This window comes from Pistacia vera, unplaced genomic scaffold (assembly GCF_008641045.1).
Source record: "Pistacia vera cultivar Batoury unplaced genomic scaffold, PisVer_v2 Contig155, whole genome shotgun sequence".
NCBI lineage: Eukaryota > Viridiplantae > Streptophyta > Magnoliopsida > Sapindales > Anacardiaceae > Pistacia > Pistacia vera.
Window position 1 is genome coordinate 772,765 of NW_022195630.1, and position 17,739 is coordinate 790,503.

The window sequence follows — 17,739 nt, forward strand, 5'->3', positions numbered from 1 at the left end:
AGTGACGTGTTTGAAACTTTTGAGTGTTGTGTGCTTTTGTTTAGTATTAGTATTGGATGGGGCTTCACTTTTTAAAACTTTAAATGTAATACTCCTGCCCATTAATCGGTAGGAAATCATATATAGCAAGTAGTAATTGGTAAGAAAGAAAATGTTATATACATATACATGTTACATCTCAACAGTTGTCCATCTTCTATATACTTAACTTCATAAGTAAACTATTTGCGATACCAGTCATTCACTATACATCTCTCCGTCACCTTGTACTTCTCAACACCATCTTACTGCACTTCTTCATCGATATGTGGAGTAACATTGTAGTACAACATGCGCCTTATTTTGTCCTGAACAACTTTGAACATTCCGTTTCTGAATGCTCGTTGAAACTGTCTCTCCCATTCAAATTCAGAAATGCACTTAATCATTATATCTTTACTTCTAAAATCAACATAAAATTCCTTTTCCATCTTATCTTGCATAGCAATCTCATACTGATCCACAAATTGTTTAAATGTGCTCATCAAATTCATGTACCTATCAAAATATGCATGCATACCCTTAATCCTTTGAGTTGATACCATTTTGGCCCAGAATATATTTTTCAAATAGATTGGCACCCAATTCGCCCTTTCCATAAAAAGATTCGACAACCATTCATTTTCCGATAGCCCATGGCTCTCCACTAACCCCTTCCAATTGCTCTTGAACATCTCAACAGTTAAGTTGTCATATATGACAACTTTAAACTCACGAACTATAGTACCATAGTCTGCAACACTCTTAAACTTCTCTAGGACTTTACATAGAATATGCCACAAGCAAAATCTATGAAAAGTATTAGGCATGACTTCTAAGATGACTTTCTCGATACTTTTGCATTGATCAGTCATTATGGCTTTTGATTGAACAACTCCCATTGTTTACAGCCAATAAGTGAATAACCATTTAAAAGTATCAACATCCTCATGTGAAAGCAAGGCACAACCTAATAGAATGGATTGTCCATGGTGGTTGATGCCCATAAATGTTGCAAATGGCATTTTGTACTAGTTCACTAAGTATGTTGTGTCGAAGCTAACAACATCATTGAACTCCTCGTTAGCAGCTTTGGAACGAGGACCAATCCAAATGACATTGGACAACCTAGAATCACTGTCAGCATCAATCAAGTGAAAAAAAATCTATATCCCTTTGCTGCATCCACAAGAATAATTGGTGGATTGACTCAACATCACCTTCACTGAGTCTCAGCCTCTTTTTTTTTTCAATGAAATTTCGACAATGCTTTGGCAAACATGTTAGATTATCTGGCCCACCAAATTGGACTTTAAGCAACCTAATGCTTTTGCAAGGCCTAATCCTAGCAATATCATTAGCCTCTAGATTTTTCCTCACTTCAGGATTCAAATTCTTGTGCCTTGCCATGAGCCTACACATTGATGGATCCAAATCATGATTGTGATTTGTCTGAACTTTTGTAACTTGCCACTTTCCATTAGATCTTAGAACCGCGCTTAACCTAGCAAGACAATTTATCCTCTTTGAGGACTTCTCAAATATGTCTTCCTTCCTTTGTCACAATTAATAATCTGATATCTTCGATCACCATTCCTCCTCTTACATGTTGATTTCTTCGCAATAGCAAAGCTTTTATATTTTGCATGCTCTTTATATGCCTTGAAAAGAGATTCCAAGCTACGAAAAAACATACCTGGCTAAGGACCATGTTCAACAGTCGCTTATGTTTTATTAGTACTTGTTTAGGTATCCGAATTTACAATTTCATTGCCATGGGTCACTCCACCCTCGTTCATGTCATAGGTCATTGAGTTGTCATCTTCATTGTTGCCAAAAATTGCTTCCAATATTGTGTTTTGCTCTTTGGATTCCATAGTTTCCTTTCAAATTGAACAATGAATAATGCTTTCCTTTCAACATGAAAATTAGTTGTCTAAATTATTGATTCTTACATTACAAAACAAACTTCATGATTTCTCTTTAAAGTAAACCAATTTCATTACAACTTCTCTAGCTGTTAAATGTTTACATGTCCACTATTTTTGTCTTAAATTTCTTTCTTTCCTCTTTAAAGTCTCAAATTCCCAATACTAGATTTTTATTTCGTATTTAACTATTAATGAAATTAAACATAAATCAACTTAATTAAACTAAAGAATTAAACTGTATAACCCTTGAATCAGTAATTTAATCAATAATTGTGTTTTTTTCTCAAAGAAAAAGAATAAGGCAAAAGTGAAATTATAAATAAGAAGATGGAATATGAGATAAGTCAGAAGGGAGATTTATTACAATGGAGTTGATTATTAGTAATAATAAATATTACATTTAACCCTCCGATGTTGTAAGAATTTATGAAATTATGTAATTAATAGAAAACAAATAAAAAAATATACAAAGACCATAGAACAAATAAACGGAATTAGAGAACATGGTCCACGCTTGTTGAGCCAAAGCAATTTAAAGAAAAGCCAAGCATATATATATATAGTTTCAATCCAATGCTCTTACCAATTTCAAAATATTATTTCTTCAAATAAAAAAGGAATTACTATCCATCGTCCCAACTTTCCTTCTCAAAATATTCACTACAAACATGAAAACAAGTATTGGATAACAATAATATCTCTTATTCTTCTTCGAAACTCTTAGGTTTTCAAATATGAACATTTTTTATCCAGCTTTCTCTATTTTATCACAATATGAACTATCATTTTTTATCCAGCTATCTCTATTTTATTATAGTATGAACTAACATTTTTTATCCAGCTATCTCTATTTTATCAATATACATAAAACATTGTAATCAATATACAGAAACATTTTTTTATCATGTTCTCTCTATTTTATCAATATTTAGATCAATATACAGAATACATTCAGATCAATATACATAAAACATTGATATACGAAAAACATTTTTTATACAACTCTCTCTTTTTTATCCACACAACATTCAGATCAATATACATAAAACATTTTTTATCCAACTTTCTCTTTTTTTTCCACACAACAATCAAATCAATATACATAAAGCATTTTTTTATCTAGCTCTATCTATTTTATCCACACAACATTCAGATCAATTACCGAAAACATTTTTTTATCCAACAACTATTTCATCATAATATGAACTAGCATATTCATTTGTTGGCGAAAATGAGATAAAACAGTGTACCTTTGTATGAAAATGTGTTGAAAATCAATGCATTTCACTTTGGGTGCTTCTCATAAGGGATTACACTTGAAAATGGTTCTGAAACAAGAAAAAAAGCATGCACAATCTCGGTCATCGTCCACATCCATGCATTTCTACCCAGCTAATCATCATATTGCTTAGCAGTCTTTACATTGTCTATACCTTATTTGTATCGTACCAACACTTGCAAAATTATTAACTCTATTTCTTTCAATGTTCATAGTTCATTGCACCCATCTATTCATATACTCGTATCTCCAAAACTTGTAGCTTCATTCATCTCATTCTTTCCACCTTTTATTATAATGAGCCGCCACTGAAGTTTACCTATTTTTTTTTTTTTATTTATTAGTGGTGAAGATGAATAGCAAGATGTAGAAGAGGAAAGAGTTTACATGTTTTGTTTTGTTTATTTTTTTTAAAAGAAATTTAATTATTACAATAAATTAATTTCATCTTTCCAACTTCTATTCTTGGAAATATTGATGTAATCATTACTTCTCTCTCATCATTCCATAATGTTAATGGAGGAAATTGTTTTCCCTCTAAAAGACAGGGTTTAGGAGCCGAAAATAAATTTATTTTACTAAAGGGCAAATTTGTAAATTTACCTTCCCAAAAAAGTTTTTGATCAGGATCAACTGATCCAAATAGCATTGTCCTATATATAATAAAAATCATAATACTAATCTTGCAAAGATAAAATCTAAGGGTCCGTTTGACACACTTTTACTATCTTATCCTATTCATCATCCTATCCTAAAAACCAAAAAATGCATTTGGTTTAAAATTCTCAAAATCTAATCCTATTCAGTTCAATTCAAAATATTTAGATTATTTTTAACCCTCTAGATTTGTTAATTTAACTAAACACCCTCAAAAATAAAAGTTTATAAATTGACAAAAACACCCCCACCCACCCACATATTGTCGGCAGCCAACCATTATCGCCGATAGGTGGTCGGAATCTATCGGAATGGTGCACGACAGGCTGGATTTGGCTAGTCGTGCACTGATTTGGCCTTTTTCGACCAGATCTATCATGAATCTAGCTGGAAAATGCTAAATTTAAGGCCAGATTTGGCCACATCTGGCCATTGACGACAGCCATAACTTGGCCGTCGTTGACAGCCAAGATAACGACGGCCAAATATGTGGCCTATTTGGTCAAAAAAAGTCAAATCAGTGCACGATCGGTCAGATCCATCCAGTCATGTGCTATTTTGGTAGATTTCGGTCACCTTCTGACGGTAATGGCTGACTGTCAGCCATAAGTGGGTGGGTGGGGATGTTTTTGTCAATCTATAAACTTGTATTATTGAGGATGTTTAATTAAATTAACAAACCTAGAAGATTAAAAATCATCTAAATATTTTTAGTAAGTACTATTAAAAAATATATAAAATACTTCTCAGAATCCAATCATACTTAAAAAAAAAAATGCTAAATAGCATAGAATGTTATTCTAATTACATTTGTAATGCAAGTTGCAAGGTGGCCCCATGAATGAAAACCAAATGGTATTATGTGAGTAAAATGAAATGGCCAAAAACACGAACCCACTGGCGCAAGATGTTGATCACCCCGGCAGGCACCCACAGTTAATTTATAACCCACAAAACAGAGGGCAGAGGCTCTGTCTGGTCAGAAACTCAACCTCATACCAGGGCGAATATCTCGAAAAGTTCTCGAAGTGATAACTGACACGTGTCCTTTTACCTCGATCCACAAAACCCTCGCTCATATCCATACTGTTGTCCTCTCTTTCCGTTAAAGTCCCCCTCTCTTCTCCTTCTCTCTTCTTAAATTAATAAATACAATCAATCCACTTTGCCTTCTGTGATATCCACAACTCTAATCTCCTTCTTCACTTCAGATCTCACTCTCACTTCATCAACTTATCAACATGTACCATATCTATTGACTCTTGAGTTTTTCTGTTTAATTAATTAATGTTCCACCCATTTATGTTGACGCACGTTCGCTCTCAAATCTGGTTGCGCAAGAGGAAAAGGTTAAAATCCAACAATACCCTTATCTGAATTTGTTTATTTACCACTTTTTATCATACTCGTACATCAAATCTTCAATCTTTATTTTTCTTCTATATTTTTATAATATTTTTCAAGGTTCTGCTGCCTATGGTTAGTTGTTGGTTAATTTCTTGCTTTCATACTGATTAGTACTTGGAATTGTATAGCGAGTTACAGTTAATTAGATTAAGGCACTGTTGGGTGGGTTTAGTTGATTTAGTTGGCTTTGTAAACCTATATTAGGAGTTTGAGTTGGGGCAAGGAGAAGGTTAAAGTTTGGGTTTGTTTTGAGGATCAATAGAGAGTGAAGTTTGGTGATTGGTGTCAAAAGTGGCGAAAATGAGTTTGGGCACTGCCGAGGATGATTCGGCATCAGAGATTCATATACCAGCGGATATAGATTGGCATATGCTTGATAAATCTAAATTCTTCTTTTTGGGTGCGGCTTTGTTTTCTGGTGTTTCTGCTGCTCTTTATCCGGTCGTTGTGTTAAAAACCCGTCAGCAGGTATCACATACTCCAGTTTCGTGCTTCAAAATGTCATATACCATTATGCGTTATGAAGGTTTTAGAGGTTTCTACAGAGGATTTGGTACCTCTTTGATGGGAACAATTCCAGCTCGTGCACTTTACATGACGGCACTTGAGGTTACCAAGAGTAATGTTGGGACTGCAACTGTTAGATTAGGATTTTCAGATACTACAGCCACTGCTATAGCTAATGCTGCAGCCGGGTTGAGTTCAGCTATGGCTGCACAGCTGGTTTGGACCCCAATTGATGTTGTGAGTCAAAGATTAATGGTTCAAGGATGCAACAATAACAGTAGCAAGAACATAGTCCCTAATATAAGTTCTTGTAGATATAGTAATGGTCTTGATGCATTTAGGAAAATCTTGGTTGCGGATGGTCCAAGAGGATTATATAGGGGATTTGGGATATCAATACTGACATATGCACCATCTAATGCAGTTTGGTGGGCGTCTTACTCTGTGTCACATAGGCTCATATGGAGTGGTTTCGGTTGCTATATGAGTAAAAAGGATGAAAGTTCTTCGAGTAATGGGTGTTGTTACAGGCCTAGTTCAAAGGCAGCAGTGGCAGTGCAGGGTTTAAGTGCGGCCATGGCTAGTGGTGTATCAGCTATAATTACTATGCCACTTGATACAATCAAGACAAGATTACAGGTTTTGGATGGAGAAGAAAATGGGCAAAGAAGGCCACTGACTATCCTGCAGACAGTTCGAAATTTGGTGAAGGAAGGAGGATTGGCAGCTTGTTACAGGGGATTGGGGCCTAGATGGGCTTCAATGTCTATGTCTGCAACCACCATGATCACTACATACGAGTTTTTGAAACGACTTTCTGCTAAGAGCCAATAGCACTAGACATCATAACAAGAGTAGCCACAAGAAACATAAATTTGCCCATCTATGAGCCCTGTAGTTTTTGTTTCTGGGTGATTATTGTAAATTCCCTGTTTTGTTTCCCCTTTGTTGTTTTCTTGATCATGTTGGAGATCACTGGAAATCAATGTAAACTTGTACAGTAGTAGCCGGATGCCACTATTTCCCTATCTGTAATAATGTACTTTTCAACGCTCATCTATGTCCATACTGTACAAGTATGATGTTAACGGTTAACAAGTTTTAATTTTATGTGTGTGACTTGTTCTGCATCGAGGGCTGTGAGTCACTGTTATCAATTTTCACTTGGTAATTTGTTATTATTGCATAATATCTCACTATGGCTTAAAGGGAGACAAACTTGGGTTCTTGTCTCTTTGCAATATAATTAAGTTTATACAATGAAAGATGGTAAAGTCAGATCGTAGAAAGGGCAAATCCGCTCCGCCCCTTCTCTCTTCTCCAAAGCCAAGCAGAGAAGAACTTTTTTAACTTTGAGCCACTTTTAAGTTGGAAGGTTCCAAATTCCAATAACCCAAATCTTTAAAGAATCAAAGTCAAACAACTTGTTTGCCCACTATGTTTTACATGCAGAAGAATTCGAGTGGAATCGTTACTTGTTCTTAGAATACCATTAAACTACAAAGAGTGAAGTAGCATTATATTTAAATCTTTGAAAACACACTGTTGGAATTTGTAAGTCCTGTTACAATCATATCAGGCATTCATTTGGTCTGCTTTTCACTACAGGACGATCAAAAGAAAACCAAACGAGCACATAGGGAAAAATAAAGCACATGGACATTTGACAGTCGTTGCTCTCCAACATGGACTGTCCACTGACACCCAATTTTTAACATTCAAACTTGACCTCAAATTACCGCAAGTTCAAAACAAATGTTAAAGTGCCTTGATTTATATGTAAATAGATTGGAAAACTAAAACAAATTTCCAGAATGGGCATAAATTGCATATAAACATAAGAAAATTCTGACATAATAAACAAGTTTTCCTCCAATGGCTGGGGAAGGGCAAGATAATTCCCCTCTTGACCAGAAGTACTCTAATTTTTGATCTAATAAACAGAAAATTTCCACTCTACACAATATCCCAGATGGAGACCCTAGAAATGCCTGACTAAGAACAAACCTAACTTACAAACCTACTAGCAGTTAGAAGCCCCGTAATTCCAGAATACACACAGCCAGTGGCCCAGCAAATCATCAAGGCCGTGCTCTCTTGTTGCTGCTACAAGATGGACATTTGTAATGTTTAATATGCTCAGCCCTTGCCGGGGTCATCTTAACACACTTTCCATGGAACCATTTCTCACAGGCGTCACAGCAAATCCAGAATTCATCAGCTGCATAGTTCTCTCCACAAGCCCCACAGAGTGTATCCCCATGCTCCTCATCATCTTCCTCTTCTAGACCTTCCTCATCCTCATCCTTGGCTTGCATCACCTTTGTATACTTGGGCTGAGATTCTGAGCCTCTCTGCATATGGCAATACAAAAAGATAATTAAGTTTCAAAAGTATTCTTTCTGAAGAACAAAAGACACAAACGTGGAGAACCATTTCCTCCAACTAATAGGCTTACTTTCCCACCTTAAAGCCAAAACGCACCCATAATATCCTATAAAATAATTTTTAATACGTACTATAGACCAATCAGTTAGCTTTAATCAACCCATGCCAACATCAAAATCGGTAACATACAAATAAGTACAATAAACAACTATGGTACTGATACACTAGGCCAACGGAAGTCCTTCTATACCTTCGGGTTTGATTTAGATTTGTTGCTGCTGTGATTTGAGACTGAAGATTTTTCCTTTACCTGTTGTTTCTTGGCTGTCCCTGTCACAATCTCAAATATTGTTGGAAGATCATTTATCATATTAAAAAGCCGTTTCCTGCACCAAATATGTCAACAAAATAACATTAAGGAAATAATAAAGGTCAATAATACAAACCACCTATTAACAAGTTCACACACACACGAAATGTTGCCAGAAAAGTGATATTTAGTATTTACAGGTTACAGCCATTATCAGAAAACTTCAAAGAAAACAATTTAAGACTAACTTCTAATACCCTTATTCCAGACACTACAGATTTAAATAAATGAAAAATAAAATAAAAAATATGCTACTGACTATCTACTAGGGAGTCAACATGAAAGCTACAATTCATTCTAATATTAATAGTTAGAAAATTTAAAATATAGGCTAATCAGTTTAAAGCTTTGAATAGTCTTATCCCAAGAAATTGTATAATGATAAAATCTTGAGACAAATTGTTCCATAAAACAGGAAAAAAGTCTCTGGACAAGACCAGTAATCCAAACCAAATTATTCTAGTCCCATTAATAAGACTTGTCCAATTTTAGTCCAACCTTTCAAAAAAAGTTTTAAGGTCCAAATGTTGTTTATTGGTCAAATTTGGCTATTCAAGGTTTCCTTAGCCAAAAGTATATCTTCTACTGCTCAAGAACTAAAACATATTTCAAATCTAGCATTTAATTCACCAATCAGCATAAACATGCCACAAAAAGAGACAAGAGCATAAAACCAAAAATAAATTTTCTGAAGTATAAATTAAGTAATTTGTCAATTGGGAGTTCTAAAACATTGAAAACTAGGACATAATAGTTTTAACAGAAATCAATAAATCACATAAGAAAATAAGTATAGTTATCAATGGTAGGCACTTTTTGTGAGTTTAGGGGAAAGAGAATAGAAAGTGATATAAGCACCCTGAAAGAGGTGCAACCAACACCAAACTACCATCAAAATTCAAACTCATTCACACTTTTACAAAGCCAAATAACATATTCATAATTTTCCATAGAGAAATGCTTACCTATCAGCTTTATCAAACCCAAACCTAGCACCAAAGTAGAAGGCCACAGAAAGTAGCCAAGCATCACTGTGGACAGCAACCAAGGACAACCAATCCTTTTCTTGCATCCCATCTCTGGCAAAGTTTATACCCAGTGCAGGCTCTGGAAGCTCTGGAGGCACCTCTTCAGCAGGTAAATTCACCTCCCACTGCTCACTGGGAAATCCATACAGGCAAAGATTTTCCTTCTCTGTGATTAAAAAAAAAAAAAAAAAAAAAAAGAATCAAATTTATGAGAAAACATGATATTTGGATGGTATACAAAGACTACGAAAGTAGTTCAGGGTAATATACAAGTTTATAAACTATGATGAATTAAACAGAAAAGTTTGGCAGTAACTGTTTCTTTCTTGAAAGACAAATAAGATAAGGGAAACCCCAAAGAAAAAGACAAAGATGTATCAGCAATTATAATGCATTAGAATTCGACGATTATGAAGGAAGTCATAACAAGGAAAGAAACCACATTTGAACTTCCAAACTAGAACTCACAAGGGTCATCTAATTTCAAAGTTATCAAGCCAATCACTTCAAAAGAACCACCAAAGCTGTTCAGACGGTTGCAACATAGACGCAACGCAGATCCTTAGAAGAGTTGGTCAGATGGAACAATCAGTAAAATGCAGGCAATCTACCCATGATCAAAATTCATCTACACAGAATGAAAAACTGGCAGACCCTTTCTGTAATGTCCACCTCTGAAAAGTGATATTCACACTTATTCCCTCCCGACTCTCATTTTTCATCTTTGACCATGCACCAAACTATGAAACCTGTATTTCTAAAACTCCTAAATATTTTAAATGATTTTAGTACAATATACAAACTATCATAAACGAACCTTTGATTAAATTACCAACTGTCTAATGGAACCGACCAATTCCTAGTTGACTAATAACAAATAAACAACTCCGCTCACATTTATTTCTCTACTTCCATTTTTATAGGAAATCTGAAACATATTAAGTATTAACTTCTTCACTCTATTCATCCACAGTACAAGATCTCTTGCTTAGTGCCTCTTCATTAGATAAGCTTCGCAAAGTTCCAATATTCGCTAGCAAAATAAAATATGTGCATCAGAAAGAACATAAGTCAATCTTCTAGAAACATCAAGCGTTGAATGAATTCAGTTTTGTTTAATAGGTAAAATTACGTTTGGCATAAAGATCCCACCATAATTTCTCTGCAGGTAATTCCATAAAATCAAATTAAATAACAAATTAAAGCATATAACTAATAAGAATTTCAAAACCCAAGTGAGAATACTAATTAAATTCGTGTTAATACGTGAAAGAAGTAAAATTCCAGTTAACCAAAAATATTAGCCAACACGAATATAACACTTCCCTTAGTATATACCAAAACGACATGAATCCAAACGACATGCATGCATTACACACACAAAACAATTCTCCCGGTTAATCTGTTTGGTTGCAGAGAACACTGCGCCTTAACAATAGGCAACGAAAAATTAAATTAAATTAAATCAAAGATTTGTTTCCTCTATCTACCTAAAACAAATAAAAAACAAACACATATTAAGGGAAAAAAATGGTTTTAGAAGAGAAAAACGCTTACCAGGGTCACACTGCTGGTAGAACTCTTCAACATCTACAACAAAAACAAATCTCCATAAAAAGACAGAGAGAGAAAGAGCCAGAGAGCGGAGCATGAAATAAAAAAAAAAGACAAAAAAAAAAAAAAAAAAAAAAATTACCAGAAGTAAGGGCTTTAATCATGCCAGCTCGTCGGCCTTTGAAATCTCGAAAGACTTCTTCCACCGTACGTGGATTGTAAGCAGCGGCTGCGTCCATCGCCCAATCAACTCCAAAGTTTAGTCTTCTCCTTCTGTACAAAAGAGAGTGCGAGAGTAAAGGAGGGAAAGATGTGAATATTTTTTTACTGTGTGAGAGAGAGAGAGAGAGAGAGAGAGAGAGAGAGAGAGGGTGGTGTGTGGATTTGAATCGGAACGAAAGTGAATTAATTAACGGGATTTTATAAATATGGCAAGAATCCGTGATTCTATGGGATTCGGTTTCGGCCCAATTACTATCCAAATTCATAAAAATAAAAATAAAGTGTTAATTTCATAACACAGTTTAATTAACGTTGGGTTAAACAAGATTAATAATTAGAAATTTGTATCTTAATTGAAGTAGAAAAGATGAATTTGAGGAGCGATGATGTGAGCCAAGAAGTAGTGGGTTGCACAGCATGTATGATGCGACCTGGGGGACTTTGCCATCCAGATCTTCCCACGTCCTCGATCATGTGGGCCACAGTTCGTGTGAAAACGAACCATATATATGAAGAGATATTGTGATAAGAGGACACGTGTTTTCGAGCCTCTACTTAGAGAATAAAATTTCAAACACGCTCTAGATGTTGAAATTAAGCAAATCTCTTCTATGCTGGCAAAGCAAAAGCTTACTGCGTATCAGGCTTCTATCATTTGGTAACATCATAGCACCTGCATTGACATGACATAAAGAACAAAGCTCCATTCTGAGAAATTTGTTTGTCATGAAATTAGCTAATGTTGGAAATGCTTGTGATATCGGAATCAACATGGTCAAAGCACTGCCATTGATCATCAAAAGATGAATGGAACTGTACAAGTTTATTTACAGGACAAAAACTTGTATTTGCAACACTGACTACATACCTTGCAGCCATGAGTTCTACTCCAACTCCCAGGTTAATGGACACAAAACTTAAAAGCAATATCAGATTCCACACTGCTGTTAATGAAAACAAAAAAATTGTTACACAATTGTTAATAAGATTTATATTTTTTGTAATCGTCAAGAATTCTGTCCATATTCATTACGAATCCCTTGCATAATACATATTTGCTCATCTAAGATCCTTCTGTAATTATCCTTATCATCTACAGGACATCTGACGCACATTTCAAAAAGTGTTTCAGCTTCAGTAAATTTCATCTTTGCACACAACTCCTTGAAAAGAATTGAAATGCTCTCCAGATTGATTACAAATTTCTTGCTGACCATTTCATATGCAATTCGCATTGCCGCTTCCAAGTTACCATCCTCACAATATCCTTTTAGCAAGCAACTATACATGGTGGCATCAATGTTGTGACCACTTCTAAACATGGCATCAAGAAGCCCTTCAACTTCTTGCATCCGACCTTTAGCCATACAAAGACCACATATTATTGTGCTATATGAGATGAAATTAGGCGGGCAACCCATTTTAGGCATCTTATTTAGAAGTAAAATAGCTCTATCAAGCTCCTCATTTCCCACAAGAATCCTAAACACATCATTGAAACTTGAAACATTCGGCTTGATGCCTCCTGCTTGCATTTCCTTCAAGAGCGATATGGCTTCATCCGATTTCCCCATTTTGCAATAGCCATTAATAACAACCCGATATGATATCACATCCGGCTTCATATTAGACTTAGTCATGTGCTTAAGATATATACCAGCCTGCTCTAACTTCCCCACAATGCAAAGCCCCTTTAATATACTGTTGTGAGTGGAAATATTATCCTTCAATCCATCTAATCTCATCTTTGTAACCATAATCTTCGCCTGAGTGACATATCCTCTCAAACTCAGACCATAAATCAACGCATTATATGTCAACACATTTGGCTGGCAACCCCTTCTCACCATCTCATCCATAAACTTCATTGCCTCTTCTAACTCACCACTCTTACAATACCCATCAATCAAAGTAGTATAAGTAACCGTGTCAGGCAAGCAATCTTCACTCGTCATCATCCGATTCAAAATCGATCCTGCACTCTTCATATCACCTTTTTTACAGAACCCATTCATCATAGTATTATAAGTAACTAAATTAGGCTCAACCATCATTTCATCAAACACCTTTCTAGCATTTTCTATCATACCCATTTTACAATATCCCCTAATCATCGTTGTATAAGTTGAAACATCAGGTTGCACCATATTATCCTTAAACATTTGATCAAAAAAAGCCTCAGCTAATTTCATCCGATTTCCTCTAACCAAAACCCCCAATATTGAATTGTATGAAAACAAACACTTCCCATTTTCAATGCTTTTAGCTTGGTTAAACCAAAAGATTGCAGCTTTAAAATTGCCGCAATCACCATAAGCTTTGATGATTTTACCAATGAAGAAATCAGAGAGCTTACTAGATTGTTGAAGGAGTGAAGTGGCTGTGGACAAGAGGGAGTGAGAGAGCAAAGTGTCAATGATGGCTTTATAGCATAAGTGAGAATGGGTATAATTGTTGGGGTTAGGGTTAGGATCTGCCGCCCAGTTGAAGAAGAAAAGAGCATGAAATGGGTTGGTTTGGTTTTGGATGACTTTGAGGACTAGCTTACTGTCTAGGTGATCGGAGAATTGGTTAAGAGAGTTTGAAGTGAAATTTTTGAAGTTATGGTTTTGTGGGTTTAGGTGTTGGAGAAGGGAAGTTATGGCGGCGACCAGCGGTCTTCTGTCTGGGGTGTGAAATGCGTTGTTTAAGGTTGGGGATCTAGACGGCATAGCTAGTTTAGATGGCTCGCTGGAGCTTTTGCCAACTGAAAATGTTTCTATTTCATTAATCATTTGGGTCTTTTATATAAACAGGCAGGAAGAAATTAATAATAACATAATACAATTTTCTCATTAAAATAGTCACATTAATAATAAACAACAGGCTCACTTAGTTGTAATTCTCCAAAAATTTCTCATTTTGAAATATTTCTGATTCGCAAGTGTCACAAAATTGCATTGAGAGATGTGGTTCCTTAAGAAGAAGCTCTGTTTATTTGCATCAATTTGAAAATAATAAATATGTATTTAAATTTATTGAAGCAAGTGAAGTTTTATGGTTTGTAATTTGGCGGCAGCCATCAAAACTATGGTGACGTGGCTTATGTTTTGCCACGATGGAGTCAATTTATTTATATAGAGTCAAAGGTTGGAGCGACGTCGTTTAAGTTTGGGAAAAAGAATGTTTTCGTGGCATTTGATCCTGCCTTCATTTCGGGGCATTTTATTAAAAGGTATTAAAAGGTCATTTGAAGTTAAATTTAATTAAAAGGCTATATAGTTTCTAAGTGTGAACTAAATAGCCTTGTTTTTTTTATTAAGGTTAATTAAATATGATTAAGGGTTAATTATGATTAATGAAGTATTGTGTAATCTTTTAAAAATTATAATATGTCCCCAAAGAGCCGAAATTCTTGTAAACAAACCCAAACACTTTATTCTTCTTCCTCCCGCCACATTAACGCATTCCTCCCCTAGTTGTTGTTTCTTGTAAGCTTTGTTTACATCTTCTTCTTCCTGTACATCTTCTTCTTCCTCCGTCCTATACATATTCTTCTTCCTGCCATTAACACTATCTTCTTCCTCCGCCATTAACATCTTCTTCGCCACAAATCCTCCTCCTCCTCCTGACATTTCGTCCAGGTATGTGTATCTCCCCTTTCCATTTTATATTTCATAAAGATTTAATGATGGATTGGGTTTGACTTATGATTTTGATTTAGTTGTTTAGGTTGTTAGGTTGTGTTTGATGTAATGGAAGTTGAAAGGAGTGAAATTTGTTGAATATTTTCTTGCATTGTGGGTATCTGGGGGTGGTAGCACCGATTGTAGGTGGAGATGACTGAAAATGTGTTCTGGATATGATGGATTGCTTAAGCGATCTGGTATGTCTGGTATAATGCAACAGTTCATAGATCGCTTAAGTGACCAGGTATATGGCAGAAGATTGCTTAAGCGATCTGTTATAAGTTTGGTGTATAGCAGCAGATCGCTTAAGCGATCAGGTAAATGGCATAAGATCGCTTAAGCGATCAGGCTTATTTATACCGGATCGCTTAAGCGATCCAGTAAACGATATACCAGATCGCTTAAGCGATACACCAGATCGCTCAAGTGACTCTGCAGATGCTTTTTAAAATCTTTCAGGCCTTAATACATCAGTTAATAATATTATTTTTTTTCCTTGCATTATAGGTACTTGGCTATTATTAGACATGAGACAAGTTGTTTTGGGTGTTGAATATTTTGGTGAATAGGTGGAGGAAGAAAGTTGGAAGTGGATTGGGAAGAGCAAAGAAATACCAACTGCTCTGAGCACAGAGGTTAGTTTTGATAAGTTGATTGATGAAATAATTAGAAGAGGTGATTTGAGTTGCTCACGTAGTGATATAGTTGTGAAGTATGTTTTAAGTACAGTTCCTGAACATTATAAGGTACCTCCTACTATATTAAAGTCGGATGAAGGTGTGAAGTTATAAATGATTGATGTGGGCGATAATGGTTCGAGGCCGATTTTAAGGGTTTCATTTGTAGATAAACCTTTGGAAGTTGGTTCAACGGAAGGGGATAAACGAGGAAGTTGGTGGAGATTTGGCTGGTTTTAATTTAAACTACGAGGGCATTGATTTTTTAGTTGAAAAATCAAGAGTAAGCGGTGATTTGGGTGGTGAGGAGGACACTATGGAAGAGGTTGGTCATGTGCGGCAGAATGAAAATGTTAAGGAGGAGGACCCCGTACATGTTCCCATAAATGTAGAGATTCCTTTTAATACAGATTATGCAGAAGGTGTAGTTTGTGAGGAAGAGAACACTATGGTCCTTTATGCAAGTTCAGAGGGGGCATTTGCAGGTAGTAGTGAATCAGCTCATGTTTTTACGGATAGATCGGAGTTATGCATAGGGTATTTATTTGACAACAAAGAGGAAGTGGTGAGGAAGCTAAAACTTGTTGCCGTGAGAGGTAATTTTGAGTTCATCACCAAAAAGTCTAATTCATCAGTTGTGTCGGTTGCATGTCGTGACCGAAAGTGCAAGTTGCGGGTTTATTGTAGAAGGTTGGCAGAGTCTGAAAAATTTATTCTTAGCACATATACCTGTGACCACACATGTGGTTTGAGACATATTTCAGGTGAGCATCGACAAGCCTCTGCTGATGTTATTGGACAATTTGTCAAAAGTCAGTTCATTAAAGGGAAAGGTCAATCTCGTAAAGACATTCAGAGACTTGTGCGCATAGAGTTGGGATGTGCTATTAGTTACTGGAAATGTTGGAAAGGGAGACAACATGGACAAGATTTTGTGAGGGGCACGGCGGAGCACGGGTACGTAGTATTAGAAGCATACCGTTATATGCTTGAGTTGACAAACCAAGGTAGCATGACGACTTTGAAGTGGGACAAGAATATGATGTTTAAATATTTTTTTATTGCTTACGGTTCTGCTATAAGGGGTTTGGTAAACATGAGAAAGGTGTTGGCTATTGATGGTTGCTTTTTGATTGGAAAGTATGGAGGTACATTGTTGGTGGCCACTGCACAGGACAGCGAGAATCACGCATTTCCTGTTGCATGGTATGTGGTTGACTCTGAGAATGACAAGTAGTGGACTTGGTTTTTTGAGCAATTACGTACGATAGTGTTGACAGTGACGAGTTGTGCATAATATCCGATAGGCACAACTCTATAAAGAAGGGGATTGCCACTATTTACCCTCAAGCACATCACGGATTCTGTATGAGACACCTTGGTGAGAACATAAAGCAAAAGTTTAAGTGTGCTGGCCTCCTTCAAACATACTACATGGCAGCAAAAGCTTATCGAGTTGATGAGTTCGAGGAGCACTTTCGGCAAATCCGAATCAAGGATGATAGAATTGCTAAGTATCTTGAGCATGATGTTGGTTTCGAGTAATGGAGTAGAGCTTACTTTCCTAGAAGAAGGTTTGATGTCATGACTACGAACATAACCGAGTCTATAAATTTGAAGTTGTTAATAGAAATAGAGTTTCCAATAGTTTCCCTTTTTGATGCAATCCAAAGGACATTGTCATGGTGGTTCCATGAGCGTCGTACGGAGTTAGATAATTTTACTACAACCCTTGTTCTGTCAGCTGAAAAATTATTGCGAGAACGTATGGAACTGTCAAATGCATTGTTTGCCTATCCTCTTAATGCTCAAGAGTTCACCGTGCGCGGCTATGGTCTGGATGCCCTAGTTAACCTTGTTAGTAAAACTTGCAGCTGTAAAGTGTTTGACATTCAATGTTTACCTTGTCCTCATGCACTAGCAGCACTGAAACACCAACGGAAGCCAGATTTTGGTTCAAGAATTTACATGGAACTTTGCTCCCCTCTCTATATGGCAAATCATTACATGTTGGCTTATTCAGAAATGATATA

At 35.9% G+C, this 17,739-nt stretch overlaps 3 protein-coding genes across 4 annotated transcripts; 1 reads left to right on the top strand and 2 right to left on the bottom strand.

Annotated features, from left to right (window-relative positions):
* The first annotated feature begins 4,872 nt into the window (after positions 1-4,872).
* Positions 4,873-6,933, top strand: LOC116124757 (solute carrier family 25 member 44-like). The gene has a single exon (XM_031410494.1). The coding sequence runs from the start codon at positions 5,593-5,595 to the stop codon at positions 6,631-6,633; it is 1,041 nt and encodes a 346-aa protein (XP_031266354.1). The 5' UTR covers positions 4,873-5,592; the 3' UTR covers positions 6,634-6,933.
* Positions 6,934-7,537: 604 nt separating this feature from the next.
* On the bottom strand, positions 7,538-11,761 carry LOC116124684 (PHD finger protein ALFIN-LIKE 4-like). Of its 2 annotated transcripts, none has more exons than XM_031410422.1 (5): positions 11,282-11,761; positions 11,143-11,175; positions 9,523-9,751; positions 8,498-8,573; positions 7,538-8,153 (listed from the first exon to the last, which is right to left on the bottom strand). In XM_031410422.1, the coding sequence occupies exons 1-5, from the start codon at positions 11,625-11,627 to the stop codon at positions 7,881-7,883; spliced, it is 957 nt and encodes a 318-aa protein (XP_031266282.1). In that variant the 5' UTR covers positions 11,628-11,761; the 3' UTR covers positions 7,538-7,880. The 2 variants fall into 2 exon arrangements, with proteins under 2 accessions (XP_031266282.1, XP_031266281.1); XM_031410421.1 differs by having other exon boundaries at positions 7,550-8,153; positions 8,438-8,573; positions 11,282-11,695.
* Positions 11,762-12,012: 251 nt separating this feature from the next.
* LOC116124704 (pentatricopeptide repeat-containing protein At4g11690-like) lies at positions 12,013-14,072 on the bottom strand. The gene is made up of 3 exons (XM_031410442.1): positions 12,413-14,072; positions 12,230-12,305; positions 12,013-12,034 (listed from the first exon to the last, which is right to left on the bottom strand). The coding sequence occupies exons 1-3, from the start codon at positions 14,070-14,072 to the stop codon at positions 12,013-12,015; spliced, it is 1,758 nt and encodes a 585-aa protein (XP_031266302.1).
* Positions 14,073-17,739: the final 3,667 nt, after the last annotated feature.

Coding starts and splice junctions, on each gene's coding strand:
- LOC116124757 (XM_031410494.1), top strand. CDS start 5,593: ATGAGTTTGGGCACTGCCGAGGATGATTCGGCATCAGAGATTCATATA.
- LOC116124684 (XM_031410421.1), bottom strand. CDS start 11,627: ATGAATTTGGATAGTAATTGGGCCGAAACCGAATCCCATAGAATCACG. Junction 11,176..11,281: donor GATTAAAGCCCTTACTTCTG/GTAATTTTTTTT, acceptor TTTTTGTTGTAG/ATGTTGAAGAGTTCTACCAG. Junction 9,752..11,142: donor CTACCAGCAGTGTGACCCTG/GTAAGCGTTTTT, acceptor TTTTAATCACAG/AGAAGGAAAATCTTTGCCTG.
- LOC116124704 (XM_031410442.1), bottom strand. CDS start 14,072: ATGCCGTCTAGATCCCCAACCTTAAACAACGCATTTCACACCCCAGAC. Junction 12,306..12,412: donor GATCTTAGATGAGCAAATAT/GTATTATGCAAG, acceptor TTTCATTAACAG/CAGTGTGGAATCTGATATTG. Junction 12,035..12,229: donor GTAGAACTCATGGCTGCAAG/GTATGTAGTCAG, acceptor ATGTCAATGCAG/GTGCTATGATGTTACCAAAT.